The sequence below is a fragment of the Zootoca vivipara genome, chromosome 1 (assembly GCF_963506605.1).
Source record: "Zootoca vivipara chromosome 1, rZooViv1.1, whole genome shotgun sequence".
Classification (NCBI taxonomy): Eukaryota; Metazoa; Chordata; class Lepidosauria; order Squamata; family Lacertidae; genus Zootoca; species Zootoca vivipara.
In genome coordinates this window covers 32,872,301-32,898,429 of record NC_083276.1, presented here as the reverse complement: position 1 = coordinate 32,898,429, position 26,129 = coordinate 32,872,301, and the positions used below count along the sequence as shown (strand labels likewise).

Sequence of the window (26,129 nt, the reverse complement as noted above, 5' to 3'; positions counted from 1 at the left end):
ACAGAAACAGTTCCAGTAATTTACAGCAAAACATATTTGTAGGTGGTGCATAGGGCCAGTGAAGTTAGTTGCAATATATGAAATTTGGGCCTTGCCTCCAAATACTTCAATAAACTGACAGCATCTCTAAAATGCTTGAAATGCAACATCAGAGAAGAAGCAAACTTAAAGATGCTTGAGTAGGATCTGCCATAAATCTGTTATTAATAGCAAGATTGGGATATTACTAGGACAATAATGTCAACCATTTTGTCTGTATTGCAGCTGGCAGAGAATTTACTGTTTTCCTGCTCCATCCATTTTGGAGGCTGACTTCGGGCAATCCTCCTGGACCTGAAAGGCTTTGTGCTCCAGGTTCTTGGGCTAACTATGGTACTGAAATTGATAAACCCAAAGTATTCTATTCATGTGTTGAGCTCTGGTAACCAAGGACGTAATAAGGAGAGCCTACTGGATCAGGCCAAAGGCCCATCTAGCCCAGCAGTTTCAGAGTGAGACTTGCACTACTTGTTCTCTAGTCTTTGTCCAATTTGCTTTAAGACCAGCAGTTTCCCAGAGCAATTGAGCTAATTGGGTTTTGCAGTGGTTGAAAGGGTGCCTGGAGGCCGTTGCATCAACCACCCATATCATCTTGCAATTCCACAGCTTCAATACCAGAGGACCGGTGTTGAGAACTATTGGTCTAAATTTTATCTGCATACGAGTCACTGCATTGTTCTCTACCAACTGAATGTCTAGAACAGTTTTCCCCAAATTTAGAGTAATCACATGCCCCCTATCCTATTTTATCTTTGAATTTTTTTTGCAGGTAAAACAGCAACAACAACTCTTTGATAAACTTTTTTAAAATTTTTTTGCCATGTACACTTTGAAAGGCTTTTGTATACTCCTAGGGGCACACATACCACACCTCGGAAATTACTGGTCCAGAATATCCTCACTTTAAATTCTGGCTTTAAGAACTCTTCATTTCATCTTATACTAAAATCCACAAAGCGCTTCAATACACTTTGGTTATGCCAAGACATTCTTATTCAAACCAATTCTACAACATAAACTCTATGTTTATCAGCTGTCTGTAGGAACATGAAAACTGCTGGATCCTTCCAAAACTGATATATTTGGTGATTGTTGGGCTTATGCATTGTATTTGTGCTCTGGTACTCAGAAATTTTATATATATTATATATCCATTATCTTTACTTCCTGATAATTTAGTTTATGCTCTACTGTAGATATTTAACCCATAGATATGATTGCTGACCTTCAGTTCATTCTGCGCATATGGTGAAATGACTGGATGCCTGTATAAAGCCCATGTCTGAAGAATTGCAGTGCCATCCTCTGCATATTTAGAATTCAAGTCCCATTCAGTTTAATAAGGTTTGCCCCCAGGCAAGTGGTTTATTTATTTAAATAATGCACATTTCATTTTAAGAGGAATACCCAGGCAATTCACAAGGCAACAGGAGTGCAGCAGTCCTAGCTGATGTACAAAGGCACCACTGAAGTTATTATTTCTTTTGTGTATTCAAGCCTCTTCATGCTAGATTTTCATTAGTAGTGCATCCTGCAATTCATCATCTATATCCCAGGTATTTTCTGAAATATCAAAAATGTGTTGTTCTCTTTCCTCCTTCAAGCAGCTGCCAGTCTTCATACTGAGTTTTTGTCAAAAAGCTATAATATGTTATATCATTCTGTTCGCTTCCTATTCTATTTTCCTCTCTCTCTTTTATTCTTTATTCCCAATATTTTCCTTGACATACAACCGTGTTTGTCCTTGAGAGAGAGAGAGAGATAGACAGTACAAATGAAGCACAATACCTTTATTAGGACCAACTAAAAGTTTACAAAGTGGTGAGGTAGCTTTCAAGTTTCACAAAACTCTTTTTAGGGTGAATGTTAAAGCAACGCCCCCCCTCCCCAAATGAGTGGAAAAGAAACAGTTGCTGCTGGAAAAGGACGTAGTGGACAGGGCCGTCTTAAGCAGATCTGGCGCCCTGGCGCCGTGGTGCGAAGATCCCGCCGGCGCCCCCCGCCCCGTTTCGCAGCGCGGCTGCCGCAGGCAGCAGTGTGGCACCCCCCTGGTGCCCTGCGCCACCCAGCCTTGCTGTAGGGCCGGCCCTGATAGTGGAAACCCTATGACACTGTTAAGGTGGTGATTCACAGGACAATCTGTGAACTTATCAGGTTGAAGTTAAATTGTGTCCAATGCAGAACATTGGTTCACATGGGGGGGGGGAGGGGGGAAGAATGACATGCTCCCTCCGAAAATGCATATATGCTAGCAGTCGCTTAAATTTGTCTCTAGCACTAATTGGAACACACAGGACCCTTGTAAGCCAGAGAGCAGAAATGAGAAAAAAACGTGGCAGTCCTTATAATAGCAAAGCTGGAGATTAATTTGATTTGATGCAGTAGGTATAAAGTTAATAGAAGCAACAAGTATTACTTGGTGGCTGCTGATTCCTACTTTCCTAGAGCTGGAGGAAGATGATTTTCTAGTACCTAATTTAGTGATTTGTAGGTCAATAAGGACGTAGTTACACAGGTGAAATAGAAGAAAGGTAATGGAGAACAGGTACCGTATTATGCTGTGTGCTCTCTCTCCAGATTTAAATAACTGTCGTGGAGAAAATCAGCACCAACTAGTTTTGATGCTTTTTGAGCTAACCCTGTCCTCCAGAGCTTCCATCCAGTGACAAGCAAAAGAGACATAATTGTAGCACTGGGAAAACAAAGCTGCTAGTATTGAAATGCTTCTTTTTTAAAAATAAAATAAAAATCAAAGAGAGTCAGCTGGGGCATGTTCCCAAAATGCAGAGAAGTAACTGGTAATGAGTCAATTCAGATTATGGGGAGGAGGAGAAACCTGATAATAAAGAACAGAATAAAGTAAATATCGATTGCACAGAGTGTGAATGTGTATGTGCAGTTTATTTGCTTCAGGGGAGAAAATATCACTCTGTAAGCCCCTCAGAGGGAATATCTTGGAGATAAAAGTTTTTGGAAATTTTCTTTCATGGTTTTCACCAGCTGAGGTGAGGTAGTTAAAGTGTTGGACTAGGCCTTAGGAGGCCAGGGTTCAAATCCCCACTCAGCCAGGAAACTCACTGGGTGACCTTAGGTTAGTCACTGTCTCTTAGTTCAACCTGCCACACAAAGATTGATTTTGGAATCAATGTGGAATAAATATATAGTAAATAGGTAAACAAACAGGCATAACCAGTGCTATTTTTCTAGAAAAAGAGCTACCAGAACTCACCATGAACGCCTCCCTTGTTCTCTTATGATGGCAATAGGTCCAGTATAAATGAAGGAACATCTCCACCCCCATCGTTCTGCCCGGACATTGAGGTCCAGCGCCGAGGGCCTTCTGGCGGTTCCCTCGCTACGAGAAGCCAAGTTACAGGGAACCAGGCAGAGGGCCTTCTCGGTAGTGGCACCCACCCTGTGGAATGCCCTCCCACCAGAGGTCAAAGAGAATAACAATTACCAGACCTTTAGAAGGCATCTTAAGGCAGCCCTGTTTAGGGAAGCTTTTAATGTTTGATGGATTTCTGTATTTTAATATTTTGTTGGAAGCTGCCCAGAGTGGCTAGGGGAACCCGGCCAGATGGGCGGGGTATAAATAATAAATGTAGGAATCTTAACTAAAGCATCCATGACAGATGGCCATCCAACCTCAGCTTAAAAACCTCCAAGGAAGGTCCACAACCTCACGAGGGAGACTGTTCCACTGTCAAACAGCTTTTACTGCCAGAAAGTTCTTCCTGATGTTTAGTTGGAATCTCCTGGTAAACAGCAGTATTCAGCTCTATTGTGCTTCCAGGGACGCCAACTCTAGGGGGCAGAAGGGGCTTAACACACTGTGCCTTGTGGTAGACAAGCTTGATTTCTACCCACTCCTGGTTCTGGTACTGCCAAAAACTCAATGATATGTTGTTGTCTACAATCAGGTGCAAGTTATTGTTTTGTATTGTTTCCAGGGAAGCTGAATCGCACAACAGCTTTTGACTAGGAAGAAATAAGCTCACCATAAGGCTGCCACCTGCGGGGACCCAGGTGGCGCTGTGGTTAAACCACTGAGCCTAGGGCTTGCTGATCAGAAGGTCGGCGGTTCGAATCCCTGTGACGGGGTGAGCTCCCGTTGCTTGGTCCCAGCTCCTGCCAACCTAGCAGTTCGAAAGCACGTCAAAATGCAAGTAGATAAATAGGAACCGCTACAGCGGGAAGGTAAACGGCGTTTCCATGTGCTGCTCTGGTTTGCCAGAAGCAGCTTTGTCATGCTGGCCACATGACCTGGAAGCTGTACGCCGGCTCCCTCGGCCAATAATGCGAGATGAGAGCGCAACCCCAGAGTCGGTCACGACTGGACCTAATGGTCAGGGGTCCCTTTACCTTTACCTTTTAAGGCTGCCACCTATCTTTACAAGATAGTAATTTTTCCTACCCCCCCCCCTTTAAGTGCTAGGTAGAGGACAATGGCATCTTCAATTACAAGTATTTCAGGTAAGCCAATAGTGAAAGACTTGTACCTGAGACCCCACAGAACTGATACCAATCAAAGGAGACTAGACTAGGATAGATGGGCAATAGTCTAACCTGGAAGCTTCCTAAGATATACCAGCAGCATCCTTTTGGATGGCTTGATTTCATTCCATTTCTCTAGTGGCTGATATTGGCAGTGCTTGATTGATAGGTTCTGGCACAGATGAATGTTGGCATCCACCTGTCTTGAGAGGCAATGGAGTGCACCTCTGGGGGTCAAGTCAAACGTCTGCATTAGCAGCACCGAAGTGACATACCCAGGGTGCAAGCCTGGGCAGTGTGTACGGAGGTCCAGGGCTGCTCAGAAGACAAGGCCTCCCTTTTCAGCCTCACTGATGTGGTCCAAAGGAAAGCAGAGCAATACGTTTGGCACCAGCTTGGCTGCAAGAGTTGCTGGAAGGAGGCATACAAGGTGCTATCTGGACTCCACTTTGGATTTATGTAAGGTTTACTCCTTATCCCTTTCTTCACCTGAAGATACCCACAAGGCATCTTGATGCATCTCAGATACATCTCAAAATATTAGCAGGAAGGCCAATGTGCTGCCTCTTATGTTCATACTTGTGGAGTTATCACAGCTTTGTCTGGCATTCTTTGTTTTCACAGCTTTGTCTGGCAGCCCATCTGAATGACCCAGATGTTCCTATTAGTTGCCAGTTATAGGTGCCCTTAGGGATGCCTGCTCTTGCCAAGGCTTATTGTGTGTTGGAGGCTGACAATTTCCTTACCAGGAGCCCAAGGATAGGCAAGAAGTGGGTGATCCCTTCAAGCTTAACTCTATGAGAGTCCAAAGGAAACACTGCACTGATCTGGAAATAGGTTCTTTTGAAGCTACACCATCTTGCAGGCCCCTAATTAAAATGCACATTACACCTTGAAAATAGCATTGATATACAGTAAATCCCCTGACTCTACTAGAGTCTTCTGTTAAGACTTCTGAGTCACCCCTCCTAAAGATGACTTATTCCTGGAGCTCATAAAAATGCCTTTAAATGACAGACAGTTTGAACTGCAACAAGTGTGAAATACTTTCAAGGCCTCTGGGGCATTTCAAAGAGAAAAATATTCCATACTTTTCAAGAGTTGATGATTGAGTTTGCCTATTGATGGAGACATTATAGATTTCTGGGCGGGGGAAAAACATGCCACCATATAGATTTCCAGCAAATGCACTTAGTATATATACTTGCCAAGTGGTGTTAGCTCTTTCCTTGAATATTTATGGGGGAAGTATTTTGTTGTTATTTCAGTGACAAATAGTGCTCATCCTCTTTGCTGTACCCCAAGATACAAGTAAATTCAGAAACAGTTATATATCACTTGCATATAACAGTCCCTGTGAAAATGCTCTGTGCTCTGTAATCTCTTGTTTAACTGGTGTGCTGCTTTAAGCAAAGCTGTGTGGTGCAAATCACTCATTTTCCTCCCTGAGAACCTCTCTCCTTCTGGTGTCTCAGGAGTCTGATCCCAGCTGTTCTGAACTGCTAGCAAGCTTCTCCCAGGCTTTTACTAGCCCTGACACAACTCTCTGGGGAATTACAGTAGTGCCTGCTCTAAACCAGGAGCTCTGCAATGTCCCTTCACATGTGCACTCAACCCCACGAGAGGCAGTGATTCAGTTTGGTAAAATCTCTCACAGTGCAGGGGCACACATGTGAAAAGCAGAGCCAAATGTGTGCAGCCTTTCACACAAATCTTTCCCACCAGGTCAGCACTCTTACTTCTAGTGGTATCTGATGGTGTAAGAAAAATTAGAAAAAAGCTTTGATTGTTGTTTTCATAGAATGAGTGTTCCAGAGTGCCTTGTTGTTGTTGTTGTTGTTGTTGTTGTTGTTGTTTAGTTGTGTCCGACTCTTCATGACCCCATGGACCAGAGCACGCCAGGCACTCCTGTCTTCCACTGCCTCCCGCAGTTTGGTCAGTCTCATGCTGGTAGCTTCGAGAACACTGTTCAACCATCTCATCCTCTGTCTCCCCCTTCTCCTTGTGCCCTCAATCTTTCCCAGCATCAGGGTCTTTTCCAGGGAGTCTTCTCTTCCCATGAGGTGGCCAAAGTATTGGAGCCTCAGCTTCATGATCTGTCCTTCCAGGGCCGTCTTAAACACCTCTGGTGCCCTGGCGCCGTGGTGCGACGGATCCCTCCGGCGTCCATCCGCCCCGTTTCCCAGCACGATGGGTGGGTGGGCAGGCGCAGCGCGGCTGCCGAGGGTGCTGCTGCACAGAAGAGAGGCCGGCGCAGCTGCGATGCGCCCCCCTGGCGGGCCGGCCCTGTGTCCTTCCAGAGAGCACTCAGGGCTGATTTCCTTCAGAATGGATAGGTTTGATCTTCTTGCAGTTCATGGGACTCTCAGGAGTCTCCTCCAGCACCATAATTCAAAAACATCAACAGGGCCGGCCCTACGGCCAGGCTGGGTGGCGCAGGGCACCACGGTGCCAGCCCGCTAGGGGGGGCACTGCGAGCTGTGCCCACCCGCTGGCCTGCTGGTCCGCCGCGCAGCTGCACCCACGGCAACCGTGCTGTGCCTGCCCACCCACCGTGCAGCAGCGCCTGTGGCAGCCGCGCTGTGCCCGCCTGCCCACCGTGTTGGGAAACGGGGTGGGCGGGGCGCCGGAGGGATCCGTCGCACCACGGCGCCAGGGGCACTTAAGACGGCCCTGAACATCAATTCTTCGGCGATCAGCCTTCTTTATGGTCCAGCTCTCACTTCCAAACATCACTACTGGGAAAACCATAGCTTTAACTATATGGACCTTTGTCGGCAAGGTGATGTCTCTGCTTTTTAAGATGCTGTCTAGGTTTGTCATTGCTTTTCTCCCAAGAAGCAGGCGTCTTTTAATTTCGTGACTTCTGTCACCATCTGCAGTGATCATGGAACCTAAGAAAGTAAAATCTCTCACTGCCTCCATTTCTTCCCCTTCTATTTGCCAGGAGGTGATGGGACCAGTGGCCATGATCTTGGTTTTTTTGATGTTGAGCTTCAGACCATATTTTGCACTCTCCTCTTTAAAAGGTTCTTTAATTCCTCCTCACTTTCTGCCATCAAGTTTGTGTCATCAGCATATCTGAGGTTGTTGATATTTCTTCCGGCAATCTTAATTCCGGCTTGGGATTCATCCAGTCCAGCCTTTCGCATGATGAATTCTGCATAAAAGTTAAATAAGCAGGGAGACAATATACAGCCTTGTTGTACTCCTTTCCAGAGTGCCTACCTCTCCCTTTTTATTAAGCCCACAACACTTTTTGCAAAAAACAAAAAGGTGCTTTATTAAGGATGGGGAAGAATAACTGGTTGGGGGGATGAAGGAAATTGGAACAAGTTGCACAGGAAAACAACATGTGGTCCACTGTTGATTCCTAGTCAAAATTTGCTGTTGTTCTTCAAGCATGGAAGCCTCTTTCGGGCTGGATTCATCTTTCACAACATTAAGGTCTTTTGAGAAGCATCAGTAGCTCCACATGAGCAGTGTTCCTGCTTTTATCCCACTGATTCCCATGACTGGTCAGTTGACTTCTTTGTATTCTGTGTAGAGAGAGGTGGTGTTTCATACTGGTGACTGAGCTACAAATCAGGAATTCCCTGATTCCAATCTTACCTCTTTAATGATCTCATTAGGTGGTCTTAGGCAAGCCGTTCTCTTTCAGTCTCATTTCCTCCATCTGCCATATTGATGATAATAATATTTACTTACCTTACAGGGTTGTTGTAAGGAGTACAACATGAAAATGCATGTGAAGTGGCTTGAATACTTGGTAGTGCTGTAGAAATGTTAAATATTATTTATTACCTTTATTGTTATGAACTGGCTAGATGCAGAGGAGTGGTGGGAGGCAACAGCTATGGAACCCCCAAAAGAATACCCAGGAGAAGAAGGCTTAGAGCCAGGGGACTGATGGTGAGACAACGATGAGATGTCAGAGAGAGAAGACTGGGAGGAGGAGGTGTCAGAAGCTGAAGAGGCAACAGGGTTTAGTGAGCAGGAAGAAGCTGCGGCAGAGAGCAGTCCTGATTCAGAGACTGGAAAGGAAGGCCAAGAGACAGAGATGAGCCCGGCTGCTGAAGTGTCCAGGAAGTCTCCCCCTCCTGCTGTGGTCAGCTCCCCTCCTGGTCTCCCAGAACACAGAGAGAAATGAAAAGAGCAGAGGTGAGATTGGTTGCACATAGATGCAGTCTCTGATTGCTTGGGGAAAAGCTCAGGCAGCTGGTGGAAGGCAGAGACCTTCACTCCTCGCAACTGCCTCATACTGGGAAGAGTTGCAGGAATCACTAGGCCTGTGCTGTTTTGGTTTGTTTGAATAAATAGTTAACACTGACACCAGCATTTTTTAAATCACTGATCTACACCTGGCTCTGGCTCCTGACATTTTTTGGAAAAACTCCACTATAGATCAGTGCTGTTACTATAGTGATCAAGTCTTGCTCTGAACTTATAAGCATGTGGCTGGCCACTGTGGGAACAGAATGCAGGCTAGCTAGGCCTTGGGTCTGATTCCCGCCTTCCTTATTACTGACTCACATCTCAATCTGCAACTTTCCCCTTTTCATGTGCCTGGCTGATAAAAGGAAGCAATATGATTATCTTGTCACTGATGACTTGGGATAAATTATGTTGTAGCTCTTGCATATGTACACCTGAGGACCTTCCAATGTAGGAATGAAGACTTTATTTCACTTACTGGACATGGAAGAGGGTGGAATAAATATTTGAGGAAGGTCACCATATTATCTGACAACTGAGGGAGGTGAATAATTTTCACAGCAAAGTTTTGAATAAAGTTGAAAGCGAAGTTCTGACAAGGAAGGTTTGAGATGCAGTAGTCAAGCTGTGAGAGAATCAGAGCAAACCGAATTCTTAAAATGACATTCTGCAGCTGAAGTTACTTGCATAGCAATTTGCTATTCTAGAATACCAAACTGTTAGTGGTGCTAGTGGTCACTTTGAAGAGAAGGAAAGAGACTTTCTACATTCCCCGAGGTCCTGCATTTGTCAAGGCTGAAACCTGGAACTGAAAACAGATTCTGAGACCCAGCTAAGTCCTGCTGGCATTCGGAGGGATGACAACTCAAGCCCATGTTGGAAGCAGTCCTTCCAACCCCCAAGAAAGAAAAGAAAAGAAAAGAAAAAAGATCCGCAGCCTTCTGTTTCTCCAGCAGCAAGCAGGGTTGCCAGAAGCACGACTGCAGCTGCATGGAAATAAATGGGCGGGGGGGGGGGGGAGCCGCTGAAGAAAGATGTCGTCCCCGTTTCTTCCCTGGGCTCCAGATCCCGAAAAAGAAACCTACGGCTGCTGCTGGACAGCTCCCCGGCTGCTCCAGTTAGAAGACTCAGATTAAGTTGTCCTAGGAAGATACCCTGAGCTCCGTGGCAAAGCACCTCCTAGCAGAGTCGCGGCTGTTTCGGAGCTGGAGAAGCGGCTTCCTTATAGTTTGCCTTTTCCTGGAGAAACGGGATACCCAAACAACGGCAGCGGGTTGGTCGAGGAACTGGCAAGATACTTTCAGGGACTTCTTTTCAATAAATCGAATCAAGAGAATGATCGTTGTTATCACTAATTTTGATTGCGAAAGGGTTGCCTTGTTGTCTATTGGAGTCCCCCACCCGCACCCCCCACCCATAGGAGCCAACTCCCTCTGGCCAACACCCCCCCCCCAAAATTGAGGGAGCCGCCTCCCCAAAGTTGAGGGCCATTGCCATTCAAGTAGTGGGTGGGGGGCTCCGTCATTATGCCCCCCCAATATTTTATTCAAGTTGGCACCCCTGCTCCCACCCCAAGAAAGGAAAAGATGGAGATTGGCCTGTTTGCTTTTTTGGGGGGGGGGAGAGAAACCAAACTACACCTCAAGCCTACCCGCTGGCGAAGAGAAGAGGCTGAGCTCCCCCCCCCTCAGCCCTTCCACGCGCGAGGAGCTGGGACCCCCTGGAGTAGCGCTTGCTGAGGAGACTTTCCCCCGCGCGTTTCCCGTCTGAGGCAAGTTCCAAAGAAGGAGGCTCTGCTTGCCCGGGAAGGTTAGGCAAAAAGGAAGGGCGCCGGGCCGAGAGGGTAGTTCGGCGCGGCCAGGCGCCTGTGAAGGCCGCTGGGTGGGAAACTCGCGGGGAGCGCTGAGGTAAACGGCCCCACCCCCACCTCCTCGCGCAGGCTGGGAAAGTAGCCTCCCTCCCCCAGCTCCGATCTCCCGCCTTTTCCAGTCCGCTCCCTCATCCCCCCTCCCCGCCCTCTCCTCTCCCCTCGCCTTCCCAACTCCTCATTGGCAGCCCTGGGCCGGAGAAAGGATGACGCGCGGACGCCCCAGAGGTGCCTGAGGTATAAACTCCCGTCGGGCACGCGGAGCCGCCGGTGGAAAGGGAGCGCTGCCGTGGGGCGTCGTGGAAGATGCCGCGGGGGTTCCTCGTCAAGCGGAGCAGGAGACCGGGGGGCTCTTATCGAGTGCGCCCTCCTCCGGGACTTCCCCCCGCACCTAGCCCCGCGGAGGAAACGCCCCGCGTCCCGGCGCCTTCGCCCGAGCCTCCTCCACAGCAACAGCTGCTGCCTCAGCCGAACGCCCCGCTGGCGGCCGTGTGGGGCGCAGGCACCTCGGACAGCGCCGCCGCCTCAGCCGCCGGAGAGTCTCAGCGCTGCGCGCGCTCTCCCGCCTCGGCGGAGTCCTTCCCTGTGGGGCCCGCCTTGGCCGCGGCGGAGAAGCTGCCTCTGCTTCCTCGCACGCCGCTGCCGTTGCCACTCTCTCTGCCGGCCACGTCGGCGCCGCCGCCTCCGCTTTACCCGGCGCTCAAGCGGGCGCCCCGCGCCAAGGCGCCTCCGGCCAAGAAGCCCAAAGCTGTGCGCAAGCTGAGCTTCGCCGACGAAGTGACCACGTCGCCCGTGCTGGGCTTGCGGATCAAGGCGGCGTCCGAGGGGGCGTCCGAGGGGCCCCGCGGGGCAGGCCCCCCGCTGCTGGGCGAGTTCGTGTGCCAGCTGTGCAAGGAGCCCTACGCCGACCCTCTGGCGCTGGCGCAGCACCGCTGCTCGAGGATCGTGCGCGTTGAGTACCGCTGCCCCGAGTGCCACAAGATCTTCAGCTGTCCGGCCAACCTGGCTTCACACCGCCGCTGGCACAAGCCGCGCCCGCCCTCGGCGCCCGGCCCCGCCCAGGACAAAGAGAACAGCCGCGGCCAGGCCGGAGCGGATCAGCACCACGGCGCCGCGGACAGCTCCTGCTGCCGGGACCCGCAGCCTCCGCCGCCGTCCCGAGCCGTCCAACAGCAGCAGCAGCAGCAGCTCTGCCCGGCCGGCGAAGCGGGCGCCGCCGACGGCTCCAGCCTGGGCGCGTCTGGCGGCGAGCTCTTCCTGTGCCCCTATTGCCACAAGACGTTTCGGCGCCAGGCGTACCTGCGGAAGCACCTGGGCACCCACCAGGCCCCCGGGGCGCTCGGCTACGGCGGGAGCCCGCCGCCTGCGCAGCAGATCACGTTCCCGTGCCACTTGTGCGGAGCGCACTTCCCTTCGGCGGACATCCGGGACAAGCACCGACTGTGGCACGCCGTGCGGGAGGAGCTGCTGCTGCCCCTGGGGCAGCCTGAGGGCAGCGTGGCGCACGGCGAGCAGCAGATCTTCTCCTGCAAACATTGCCCCTCGACTTTCTTCAGCTCGCCCGGCCTCACTCGGCACATCAACAAGTGCCACCCGTCGGAGAACAGGCAGGTGCTCCTGTTGCAGATGCCTGTCAGGCCGGGCTGCTAGATTGGGGGGGGGGGGTGTCAAGTGAGGGGGTATGTGTCACCGACTCGAACTGCTTCTTTACCAGACTTGAACTATGAAATTGCCAGATGCTCAGACTGACCGATTCTCCAGTTAGCGGGAACCGATTTAGACGATAAAAGTCTTTTGTCCCCTAAACCTTGATCCTCAATCCCTGATGGTGGAGACTCGAACGAATCCTATCCGAACTGTAATTCCTATGGAAAATCGCAGTGCATAGCCCAAGGAAATCACCAGACTTTAGAAGTACGTCATGCCAAACGTTTTTAATGTATGAACACAAATTAGCCTTGCTGCCTTATGAAAGGGTAGAGTGCACTGTATATTCTGTGAATCCAGTTTCCACTTACTTAAAACTTGTCACTTCAACAAAGGGAAAGGGAAAGGAAGCCAACCGTCTATTTGAGGGGGGGGGGGCGAATCACCCCTTCCACCACAGGACTGAAAAATGTGACATTGCTTTAAGTGTGGGTGTGGGGTGGAGAGACAATTTTCCGTGTACTCAAAATACTATAGCCAAACCTAGAGCCATCTGTGTGCCTGCTTGTGAGTAAAAGCTGTCTAGGGAGAATGGGGGCCTGAACGATTTCATTCCGGTCACTCCTGTCCCTAGGATCAAAGTACATTCCGACATTGTATTTAACAACAACTAAAAAATTAATTCTTCAGGAGAACTAGTTAGCCCTCATACTTAATTAGTGAAATCTGCCTCTCCAGCCTCTGAGGGTTTAGAGAGCTTAATTTGCTGTGAAGTGTTTTATTTGTTGTATCTTGTATTACAACATTGTCTGATATTTGTAGAAAGTCAGCGTGCAGTCCTATTATATATACATAGAAGTACATAAATATATATATACACACACATAATGTGCAAAGTTCCCCTTGTCTGCTCTTGCTCATTGCTGGCTATTAAATTCTGGATTGGTGATTTTTTTGGTAGTTTATTCTGCCTATTTTCTGAGCATCTTGTTCCACTCTTCAAGTTTACAAAAATATGATATGCACAAGGGAGCGCATACAAAAAGAGAGAGCAGGAAGCAACTTTGAAGTCCAAAATGTTCAGCCAGAATTTCAGGATTCATGAAAATTGTTCAATTAGTCTCTTTCTTTTTAACAGCCACCCCCATCCTACATGGCAAACCAAAGAGCTTCAAAAACAGCTTGCACTAACGCATAAGGATCAGTTGTTAAATGTACAAGTCTAATAGTGTACTGGATTACTTGAGCAGACATCTTTTTGGACCCCAGCCTTCAATTCTAGTAACCTTTTTTGAGATTCTGGTAGTCAATTTACTCTCCAACTTCTTCACTGATACACTTGCTGGAAGTCCACTTTTGCAAACCTGTCTGTAGATATGGCGGAATTCTTATTAATTTTGCAGAGTCCTTTGTAAACTGATACTTATAGCTGGATTTAACTGTTGTACAGAAGTACTGATCAGTGGAAGATGAGATATGGAAAGGAAACTTCATTTTAAGTTTTATTTACCTGCTAGGGTAACATTAGTGAAATTATCTTGAAACTTGAAAAATACAGCATGCTATGTGACCAATGATTTCTACATACTTAACTTTTAGGAACTAAGTTAGATAATAATATTACCTTAATGGAAACAATTAAAAGCCATTCTTAAGAAAGTTCCAAAGACACATTTTACTGTCAGGGAATTGTCAACTGCTTCAATTTTAAGCTGCTATTATAATGTAGCTATTTGAACTTCAGTTCTACTTTGGAACCCAAACAGGCTTTCATTATTATTTTTGCAAGGATGTTTTCAGCAATATTAATTCAACATTCAATTCTTCACTTTGTACAGCATTATCAATCCACTTAAGCATAATTTATTGAGCCAAAAAGTAAGAATTTAGGCAAGCATTATCTTGGAACTACGAAGTGGGACTAAGGTGGCAATCCTATATAACTTACTTGGAAGTATCACAGAACTTAATATTTATGTGCAGGATTGCCCCGAAAAGGGACTGTCAATTAAACTGTCAATTAAGAAGCTTGCTGTAAAAGCTTTATAATCTTACAACCAATTGATGAGCCATTCCATGCCTGCGCTCCACTCTCCTCATGAAGCGAATAATACTGTGATTGAGTTAAGCAATCTTTCCAATATTTGCAGTGGAATACAGAGTATACACAGGTGGTAAGAATAATTTTATTGTATTATTAAATAGCATGTCTTTTTTCAACCATTACAAATTTGTATATACTACACGGTGAACAAATACATCAATATATATTTCTATAGTTGCCCAGGTGAAGGACAGATATTTACACATGCAGTTAGTACCGGTGCCATGCTACATTTTGTTAGAGCAGAATATGGCGAACAACATAGTTGTATTTTTTCGGTATGAAAATACGTCTGGGGGTAGTGGGGATTTGGAGTGGAATGTGTTTGTGCATACATCTGCCGCTACAAGGGCACAGTCCCTTTTTTCCTCCAGTAATGGTACATAGCTCAGAGCAAATGACTGACATGGCAAAGTGCTTGAAAGTATGCATATCTTACAGATAGACCAAGGGACAGTTTTCAGAAGAGAAAGGCTGACAGTGGCCATAACTCGCATCTGGAAAGCAAATACTAGCAGGAGAGTAGAAAGCTGTTAGCATTTCAGCACTGGGATCTTGCTGTGGTGCCTGTCCAGCAGCGAATGACAGTAAGAGAGATGGTGATGGGCCTCTGCTCACTTGAAGGGGTTTAATTCTTATCACATACATTCTCTGTACATAATTCTGTGTATCCTAGTGACCTTTGCTGAGGACTCCAAAGGTGCATCTTCATTTGAATAGTACATTCATTTGCAAATGGTACTTTTTATTTAGAGGGTTGTACAAAAAAACAGATAAACATGCCTGCAGTCTCCAGCCCCAGGTGTGGCTAGCAACAGACCCAGAGGTTAAAACAGGGTCTCAAAAGGAAAGGTAAAATGGGTGCAGAAATGACCCTACACTGACAAATTATGGAAGCAGGAAATTAGATAAAAATATTCTAACGAAAGCCAATATATTTTCAGTTTGAAATAAAATTCCAATATGATTCTCTAAAATAAACAAACAAGTGGACAAATGTGGGACAAATATTCCATACAGAGGGGAGACAAACATCTCAGGAAAAGGGGCTGCAGACTTCACCCATTCTTAGGTCTTGTTGGCTGAGCCAGAGGAGCGCCGTAGTTTCATCGACATGCGGCTCTTGCTAGTCCGGGGAGAAATGGGGAAGGCTAGATCGGGCCCGTCCATCTGCGCTGCTGTTGGAGCTTCGGACGCCTGAGTCTCTGGGTAGGAGCCTATGGGAAACAAGACGAACCCCATGTATGAGAACAATCTGCTGGTGGTTACGAAAGAGCAAGTCCCCAACAAATACTTGCCCCTTCTTTAGACATAGAAGAAACCATACTAGCTCAACTGCTACAATCATTAACAAACCCATTCCACTCTATGTGAGTGGAAGGCTGATGGGAAATCTAACTAAGCTCTGAAGGAAGGTCAGAACAAAGCAAGAGGCTGGGGAGATGCTATACAGGACTGAGGTTGGGACCCATTTTCTACTTAACACCCTCATCACATGAATTCCTACAGGATTCAACAGGGCAGAAGCGTGAATAGATCATGCTAGCTGGATGCACTGCATGGTTCGGTATCTTTGTAAAAGGAACAAGATGAATCTGAGACAAAGCCTTCCCACAGATAGCCCCCCCCCCCAAATAAGTTGCAGGAACAGCAGCAAAGGAGTTAGGTTGATAAGATTTATTGCAGTGTCCAGACTTCTATGAGAGATGCAAAACAGGTCAGTGTTTTTCCCCTAAGCATGCTCCGTGTTCAGCCTTCAGCTGCCAGAAAGGAAAGACAATTCTTTCTTAAATCTACCTAATGAATGAAGCTGTGGAAAATGAATTCTTGTATTCTCTCTCTCTCTGTGTGTGATTATATATATATATGATCAGATACTTGTTGCCTATCAAATATACACTGTCAATTCCAGCCCTACATTTAGACCCCTTTAGCTATATTTTAGGAGCTACATACATTCCACTGGTTCCCTATTATAAATGAAAACAAAAAAGTCCAACCTTATTTTAGTACTATGCATGTATTTGGACATACAGTTTGTCCCCTTGCCCTCAGAGAAAAGCTTTTGTTCTAGCGGATGTCCACTAATGAAAGAGGGGAAGCAATTTTGGCTGATTCCACTTGCATCAGCTCTCACTCTGCTCTGCAGCTCTCTCTCTTCCCCCCCCCCTCCTCTGGAGCTGATTTTCAGGGAGCGCTGAGGGATGCAGAAGGGAGTGGGAATCGGCAAAAATAGCCTACCCTCTTCTATTAACATAGGCATCTGCTGGAAGTAAAGTGCTTCTATGATCACAACAGCACCAACTGGATTCCACCAGAAGCCAATTGCTTTTAAGGGACTTTACACACACAACATCAGATTCATAGCCAATGGCAGTACAGAAGTCCTACCGGGCCAAAGTTTACAACAATTTCAACAGGATTCCCAAGTAATTGAGTTAGTAAATTAGTAAGTAATTTATTATAGTATTTAAAATTAAATATTTTCCTCGAAGGACATATCCACGACATCTTCATCAGGAACGGTATTTTTCGCTCAAGAACAGTTTATTAAAATTTACACATAGGTCAGAATTCAAAGAACCCTATGTGCAAGTGGAAAGTCCCATTCACAAGGAAATAAATGGCCAACCATCCCCTTGCAGCCAACTCCCGACCTATTGCGTCAAATCTTCCTTTGAGGTGCTTCCTAACCTTCAAGAGGCATAGTTTCAGAGTCATGAAGGGCTGCAGTGGGAAGGCCCCCCTCTGAAAAATCCCTGGGGTGTTCCATGTGTGACATGTTTGGATCCTATAACATTATGAATGCTTCTGAAGCATTTGGATAAAATTACCACTTTAAAAATAACCTGAGTATTTTAGTATTACTACTACTTTGTGAAAAATGCTTTGATACAGAAAACCACTTTTAAGAAAATGTTTTCACTATCTCCAAAGTTAGAACAACAACATTCATGTCCGAGTTCCTGCTGAAGGCAGATAAATCTCAGGACACATTTCTTGCTTTCATTCAGCTAAATTTCCTAAAGAGGTTACTGCAAACCATCATGGCTGGGTCAGAAGTCTAACACTGCTTTTAAAGCACACTGCCATAAGCCTGATCTAATAACTCAAATGCTATTGCGTCTGCTTTGGCCAAACACTTTCTGAAACTGACAAAACCTCTGTTTTTTGCTCTCCAAATGTGTGTGTTTCTTTTTATGATCCAGGTATAGCAGCTCCAAACATTCTGCTAACCGTAAGAGTATAAAATTTATTGCACCTTCCAAAAAACAAAAAACCCTAAGCAAAAAAGTCCTCTTCCCTATAGGGAAAGGCTGTTTTTTTAACACACACACCCCATGTTAATAAATTCTATCTTGTTCTAGTTTTACAAGGAATCAAAGCATTTCAAATGATGAGGTAGAGCGTAAAAAATAATTGCTGATGCTCTGCATAGCATACCATTCACAGCTAGCGTGAAAGACCTTCCGTTTCAAGCCTTTGCCCTTTACCTTGAAGTGGCCAATGCTTTCTAGTGGTGGTTTGGGAAGGAGAAGAAATATCACACCATTTCTTTCTTTGTTGAGAATGAAGAAGTGATGAAGGAGAGGTGGACAGAAGTGAGGAAAAGGGGGGGAAAGATAAAAAGATAACAGGTGTGAGACGGGAGACACGGACAGCAGAGGTTGGAGGGCATTTACAGATGAGTACAGAAAGGAGAAAGTTAGAATTTGTTATGTCCTAACGGTGCATGCTAAAGGTTAAAGAGGGATGCATTAGTATGCAAAAAATGAACCTCAACAATCAGGAAGAATACTCACCGACTACAGGTTACAAAAGAAGAAGAAAAAAGGAAAAGGAAAAAAAAGAAAAGAAAAAAAATAGTTCGATAAAAATAGTTCTGATTCAGCAGGCTCATTGCTATAAATAACACAACCATAAGGGCACAAACATTTCTTTCCATTTGTGAATCATTTACACATCTCTACTAAAATTATCTGGGATAAAATACTACATGGCAACAGTTGGCTTCTCCTAGCTAGCCGGTTTCCCATGAAAAAGAAATGAAGTTCTTCCTAAAATTCTTTCCGTAGTGCTAAAGCATATTCCACTGAGCAAAACTCCACTGAACAAATTCACCAACTTGCAAAAGAAATACAGATGCTAAAGAAATACTTAGTATGGTTTCTGGACACAGAATAATTTCTTTAACTTGGCAAGTAACTGGAAATAAATGATAATGCATTTAGCTTTAGTGAAAATAGGAGCCAGGTAAGTCTGACATGTACATGCAGCACAATTCTAGGTAAGTGTACTTGGAAGAAATTCCTACAGTGTTCAGTGGGATTTACTTCAATATAAGTGTGCACAGGATTGCAGCCTTACTGTATCTGAATTTTGTTTGATAGCAATTGGTGAGTAGATTAATACTGGGTTTCTTTTTTCCTTCATAATTTTTGTTTCACGTGTAAGGCATTTTTGGTTTCTCTCATGTAATGAATGTTCACTTTAATCCCAAAGCAGGTGATACTAACGTCAATACTAATGAACATAAATACAAACAAACCTTCAATTGATGAAAATGCAGAACTAGAGCTTAAAAGTGCAGTAGTGATTAATATGGAAGTTGACAAATATATATATTTAGATCACCTGCTAGCCTTCAGTTTTAAACAAGTAGGGGAGTAAACTATTATATTTGCATTCCACCCATCTTACAAGGAGGTGATAAAATCCACTATCGGAACACTCCTGAGCTCTAATTACAAAAGGGATAAGAATAGAAAAGAAAGTATGTGAGGTTTCAGTATATCAACATTTAGAATGTTATAAACAATACAGACCAGAGCTAGGAAAGATATAAAAAGGAACTGAAATACAAAGGAGGATAGGTTCTTTTACTTAATAAAGATATACTTTGGTGCAATTTGTAAATCACTCAAGTGGTGTGGTTGCAGCTCAACCATGCCTGAATTGAACAGTGCTCTTAAAACATCTGAAATAAATAGTGCAGAGTAGCCAGGATTACATGGGCACCCATGCCATTATGATGCCTCTGTCATTATGTCATTCAAATTACTGGAATGGCTCTGGATCCAGCCACAGGGAGGCAGAAACCACTCTGCTCAGTTTATGCATGCATTTACACAAGCAGAGCTGTTTAGATAAGGGGAAAGTATGACAGCTAAGTGGCCATGATAAAGATTATAACAAGTACTGTGGAGGAGGATTGCTTAGCAAATGTTACAGAAAATCAACATCACTGAGAGGAACTTCATGTGTAACTTTTGCATTTGACATGCATACATGCAATTTCGCACTGGAGTTCACGTAACTGTCTGCAGATGCATGCCATTAGTTCATCATTTCTTGTGGCAGAAAACACCTGTTCCCCACACCATACACACAAATAAAATTTAAGACACAAACTTGAATGTGAGCAGGTTTCAAAATGAAATGTCTCTCAGATTGCATAGATTAAATATTGCTGGGGACATGGCATAAATGCAGTGCTTTCTCTCTCTCTAGAAAAATAGGTGACTGTACGCATCATGAAGTTGTGTCAGTAAGTACTGCACTTTTTAACAACAACAAAGGAGGTGCCAATACTATGTACCATTGAGTACCACCTAAAAAGCACTGCATAAATGACTTTTAAAGAGTGACCTTGAACCACGATAACCAGAAATATATTCTGTACATCTCTGATGCCAGGGACTGGGGGAACCTGCCCTATTTACGAACATCTGAGTGACCAATTACACGAGAACAGGCTGAGCTTTATGGACCTCTGCTCTGATAACACTTTTCTTATCACCATGTAATACTAAGTGGTTGCCAATTCCTTACTTAGTTGCTTCTTGCTTCGGACATGCTTGAACAATCACACTTATGAGTGATAGTAATGGGACTTCCTCTTCCTCCTTCCACTGCAGCCCCTCACACCTCCCAACCACCCAGAGCAGATTTTGGGGGCTACGCAGGGGCCTGCAGTCCTACTGTGCAAGTGGAAGTCTGTTCTACTTGTGAATTGTTGTTGTTGATGATGATGTTTAGTCGTTTAGTCGTGTCCGACTCTTCGTGATCCCATGGACCATAGCATGCCAGGCACTCCTGTCTTCCACTGCCTCCCACATCAGGGTCTTTTCCAGGGAGTCTTCTCTTCTCATGAGGTGGCCAAAGTATTGGAGCCTCAGCTTCAGGATCTGTCCTTCCAGTGAGCACTCAGGGCTGATTTCCTTCAGAATGTATAGGTTTGATCTTCTTGCAGTCCATGGGACTCTCAAGAGTCTCCTCCAGCACCATACTTGTGAATGGATAGAATTAACTGTCACCGTATATCAGAAAACATTCAGTATTGTGTTGGATGTCTAACAGCTTTTAGTTTCAGCTAGGTGGTACTTGTATGTATGTATGTATGTATGTATGTATGTATGTATGTATGTATGTATGTATGTATAAACCCAAACCCTCAAATACATGAAATAGTTAACTTGTTCAGTGTTGTATAAGAAACTAGATGGGTTGAGGAGGACAGGTCACAAAATACAGTTTGTTAATTCACTTTTAAATACTATTTTACAAACAGTTGCTTGAATTCAAATTGCTTGAATTCAATTTATGTGATAGATAAGAAGACCATATCATCACATACAGAAGTCAACATTTTAATGATGATGATGATGATGTACTACTTATACCCCACCCACCCAACTGGGTTCACCAACAGACTGATGACTGGTGTTCAGAATCCTTATTCTTATCCATTTGTTAACATAATAGTTAAATAAATATAGTGCCAGTAAACACATTGTCTCATCCTCCCTGGTGACAGGAACTCATCAGCAGTTCCTACTCTAACCTTTGTAAATGTGTCAGCAATGTGTGCAGGCTGGCAGTCCACAGTTTATAACCACAGTTAATTACAATTAATTGTACTGAAAGTTGCAGCTCCATCTTAAAAAAAAAGGCATACAAATGCCTCTTGGATTTTGTGCATATTTACTAACGAAGGGAAAGTGATGTTTCCCTTGATAAAGTCAGCCTGCACTCCCTCCTATAATTTCATTGGTTGCAGCTCAATCTTTCAGTTTGTTCAACAATTATCTGCATACAATTTAGAAGAAATACTTAGAACTATTATGAAGTGATAATTCCTGAGGTTATTTTTGTTGCTCTTTGAAAATATGTTTACAATTATGTTTGCACCTCATTTTCTGGGGAATCTTACAAAATTATCTATGCATGCAAGTAATTTTGCCAGAATGGGAGCTCATCACTTAGCATACTCCAAAAGTAATTTAGAAGGAATAATGTCGTCTCGGTTTATTACAACCGATAGATTTAATTAAGCTGCAATCCCATACACACTTACCTAAGAGTAAACCCTATTGAATTCACAGTGAGATTTATCTTTGAACAGGACTACGTTGTTAAATCTTTTAGGGTTGCATTTTTTAACCTTTTATTTTCTGAGGAGAATAGTTCTGGCCATCCATCGTATTTTTTTAAAAAAGTATTTTATATGATAAAATCTGTCCCAGCAGCTGATTAATAATCTGCCCAAGATGTTTAACCATGAATCTATCATTAAACCAATTTCAACCTCTTATGATTTCTGAGTCACAGTTTCCCCCCACTGCTGATACCTCAATATTTGACCAGCATAGTTCTTAAATATTTGCCTTCCTTTGTTTCAGTAATTTATTTAAGTAATTTACACCTTTCGTTTAGTATATCTGAAATAGTTACACGGTCATACCAGGCTGTAATACATCTGACTGTTTTGCACAGGTTTATCACCCCAATTGACACTTGTATTTCTAATATGATGAGACAAACTTTGGGCACCTATATGTCTGGGGGGAAGAAGTGTTTGGAGATCCCTCCAGTGGGAGACTGGCATATTTCCTATTAGGTCTCATTTATATGGTCTCCAAAATAATTGGGCATATTACATAAAGGCAGGCAAATGGAAAGATGATGAAAAATATTTAAAAAATAAGAAAGCCCTTCAATAGTCAAGAACCTAAAATTTATTAGGACTATGATCTACATTACATTCTTTTTCCAACTTCCCTGTTCATGGAGAGATGTACTATCTGACAGAATATTTCTCATACATATAAAAACCATACTACCTCCAGAAGAATTTTAGCCTTATTACCCTGACATGTCAACACAAAAGAATGAAACTGAATCCACAAATTCTTTGCATCTAGAAGGCTCCACATTCAATTCCTGGCATCTCTGGTTAATGGATATTAGGTAACAAGAATGGAGAGACTACTTGAGGCCTTTACAGTTGCCGCCAAATAATACTGGACACGATGGTCACTGAGCTGACTCAGTGTAAGTACTCCATGCTCTTCGAATACCAATATTTAGCTACAGATGGCAGCTTCCAGGTATTTCTCCCATATAAAAAAACAACCAACCAAACAAGCAAAAGCCACTGTAACATTAAGATTTAAAAAACAGGATGGCAATGTCATTTTAATGCATTTTTAACAACAGCCATCATTATTACTTATCAGACAGCTGTTAAAATGTTTTTAAAAATAGTTTTTTAAAAGTGCCTCTCGAATTCAGAAGAGGAGATAGAGAGAGGATCACTCATTCATCTCTCCAACTCAGCACTTTACAACTGATCTTACTGAGAAGCTATTTCAATCCATCTCAGAAAATATGCACCTGAGCATAAATTGTGAGGTACTCTATTCACTAATGGAGGAAGGCAAAAGCTTATGAAAACATATTTCTGTCTCTTATACACAAAGAAGCAGGTACCATAAAATTAGCTCTGCAGTAGAAGTGCTACATACCACTTGGTCAGAAGCCTTTGCAATCGCTAAAACACAGATATGCAATTTTGCCTGTTTAAAATCAATTGGTGGATTTAATTAAGACAAAATAAGATATTAAAAATTACCATTAGGACCTTTTTGCATGACTTTTGTATTTTTAACTACTGCCTTAATTTTATTTTTATTCATGAATGCTGTTGTTGCTTTTCACTCAGGCATTCATTTTATTGTGCTCCTCTGTTTCTATTTCCTTTCCTGTTCACATTCAGGTAAAAATGATCAGCACTGGAAGGAAGTAAAAACATATGGATTTGGAGCCAAAACATATTTATTTATTTATTTCCTCTAAATCATATGTGCAAGTCCAAATATAGCTTCATCAATCCTCTTCTATTGGTGTCATTAGATTTCAATCTATTTTTTCTGAAGAAAACTGCTCTGAGTTTTTGTCTCTATTGCAAGTAGGTGAGTAATATCAGTGGTAATATTCTAATTTCTACTTCAAGACAGCGTAACAGTTTGTCAGCAACAGTTATTTCTCCCTTTCCTTTCTCTGTTATATTGAATTCTAAAAGTATGTGCTAACATCAAAGAAAAGCAGTACAGGGTACAAGGCACACCACTGTCATCCAGTACTATTTGTTCATGCTGAGAAACAAAAGGTCAGACACAATCGAGTGTTACTAGCTCAACAGATGTCTCTCCCATTAGTTACCTTAATCCCAGAACCACAGTGTTAGTGTTTCATGCAGACCTGGGGTTAGTAAAGGCTAAAACTTGGGGGAAAAATGTAGTGGGAATTTCTCAATCAGTGTGAATTTCTCTTTCTTTTAATGGTAGAAAATAAGGGCAATCAGGAAAGTTTGCAAACAACGTGGTTACAAGCTTAGAGCTTTAGTAAAAGATTAATAAGAACAGAGGGTTTTTTTTGTGTGGACACTTTGTCTTACCTTCTGATAAACAGAACTGATATTTAATGATCTAAAGAGGGGAAATAAAATAAATGATATAATCATCAGGAGTTCAAGAAATTATTTGTACAGGTAGGCCTTGAGTTATTCTAGATACCTTCAGTGATTATTCTAGATTCTTAAGGGGCAATCCTATGGCAAGAGTCACTGGGATGAGTAGCTTCAGGTACAGCAGATCTCTGGCTCAGCCGACTGCTTCCCAGTTCAGACAGGCTCAGCTGGCAATAAGCCCCCAACCTTGGCTCAGCAGAAAATATGCTGTTACGTAACTCGCTCATCCTGGTTCAGTTGGGGCTCAAATAGCTGAGATGACTTTGGCTGAGCCAAGGCTGATATAAGTCCCCCCAAAGGGGCATTGCGGGGGTGGGACCAAAGAGCTCCAAATCCTTAGTCTGTTCAGCTCTGTCATGTGACTTTTGCAACCTGGCATAAAGCACAATGGTTTTCCTACTGTCTTCTGTTGAATGGCATTTGGATCTGCTGTAACTTTATGTCGGCTTAACTTACACCGACTTGCTTTTATGCTATCTTCTTGTGCATAGGATTGCTCCCTGTGTGATTGTTTTATTAGTAAATGAAAATGCAGCATTGTATATAGAAGATTTTAAAAAAATTATAGGGGAAAACGACTATGTAACCATTCAAAGTTTAAAATTAGAAAGTGGATGATAACAGCAAAGCTTTCATGGTCCCCAAATGAAGACTAAAATCAACCTTTCTTGAAGATAAAGTGCATCAACTAGGCTTAAATATCAGTCTTTAGATTGAGGAATCAAAGGCATCTAGGAACATTCATAAATAAAATGATGGTTTATTATAGATCAACAACTGAATAGTTGTATGTGAGGGCTCTAATTTGATAGATGAAGGATAGAATTGTATTCGCCCAACATGCAGCTTCCTAAGCATGGAAATCTAAATAATAGTATTTTTAAATATCTGTAGTTTGACTAGAAATACTGCATTTTAAGTGTTATCAAACAGAAATCTAGGTATTTATTGCATTCTTACCGGTTTCAGAGGGCAAATGGTGGCAAGGTGCTGGACAGAAAACCTGAGCTGCATAGTCCTCAAAAGTTGAAGGATCAAGATGGTGCTGGACAATTGTTTGCAGATATCGTGCTCTTTCCTCGTAGCTAATTTTATCCAAAAGTTAAGGATCAATTTAAAGTTCAGAATCAAGCAACTAGCATGACATTCTGGTCAATGACACAACCATGTTGTTTCCTTTTAACCAATCTATTTATGCATATATTAATTTTATGATTCTAATTCAGAGGGTTATCCCTACCTATTCTGAAGGCTGATATATAAGAGAGACCCCCTGTAATTATACAATATTTTAAATGAATATGTTCAAAGGATCCCAATACTCCACCCTAAGTTCTTGCCTCTCACTTGAGTGTGCATGTGCAGTATCACACCATCTTTCTGTACTGATCTACCCATCCTCTTGAACCTAGAATACATTCGTTAAAACTCTTTATTGAGTTTGACCGAGTTCAAGGTTCCCCAGAAGTTCTTCCTATATGACTAATAACCTAATATATCACCCTTCTGAAGCTGCCCAAAAGAGAGTGAACCCTTATATAGGTTCTGGAAGGGCTAAGCCACTGTCCAATGGAGATCAGAGTCACAGCAGAAACTAGAACAGCATCTTCAGCTCATGCAGAAGACTTTAACAGGTATTATTCAACTTCCCATTGCTCATACAAGAGCAGCTGAATAAAAATGCTGGAGAGGCATATCTCCAATCCCAATGGTGGTCATGGTTCTTGCTGGAAGCAACCTCCACTATCAAAGATAACACTTTGATAGTAATTACACAGAACTGAAATGTGAAAAACCTTCTGGATGCACCTCTGGTCAAAGGAAGCAAAGTAATTAAAACAAGTGACCGTGCTTCTCATACTTCCTCAAATGGGTTGCATGTTATCTCATAAACATGGGTTGTTGTTTTTTATGAAGGGTTTTTTAAGATAACATGCAATGATTTGAGG

At 43.7% G+C, this 26,129-nt stretch overlaps 2 protein-coding genes across 12 annotated transcripts in view; one reads left to right on the top strand and one right to left on the bottom strand.

Annotated features, from left to right (window-relative positions):
• The first annotated feature begins 10,924 nt into the window (after nucleotides 1-10,924).
• On the top strand, nucleotides 10,925-12,268 carry INSM2 (INSM transcriptional repressor 2). The gene has a single exon (XM_035097270.2). It carries the CDS (start codon nucleotides 10,925-10,927, stop codon nucleotides 12,266-12,268), a length of 1,344 nt encoding a protein of 447 aa, XP_034953161.2.
• Nucleotides 12,269-12,333: 65 nt separating this feature from the next.
• Nucleotides 12,334-26,129, bottom strand: part of RALGAPA1 (Ral GTPase activating protein catalytic subunit alpha 1) — a 135,882-nt gene continuing 122,086 nt past the window's right edge. For 2 of the 11 annotated variants that reach the window (XM_035109230.2, XM_035109240.2), the window contains exons 40-41: nucleotides 25,141-25,265; nucleotides 12,334-15,586 (exon numbers count right to left, since the gene is read on the bottom strand). In XM_035109230.2, the coding sequence (XP_034965121.1) occupies nucleotides 15,438-15,586; nucleotides 25,141-25,265 (274 nt within the window). In that variant the 3' untranslated portion in view covers nucleotides 12,334-15,437. Of the gene's footprint in view, nucleotides 24,140-25,140; nucleotides 25,266-26,129 lie in introns of all 11 variants that reach the window. The other 9 variants (XM_060272887.1, XM_035109276.2, XM_035109293.2 and 6 more) reach the window with 7 other exon arrangements.

What these genes read in the sequence shown, in the direction of transcription:
- INSM2 (XM_035097270.2), top strand. Translation starts at nt 10,925, where the DNA reads ATGCCGCGGGGGTTCCTCGTCAAGCGGAGCAGGAGACCGGGGGGCTCT.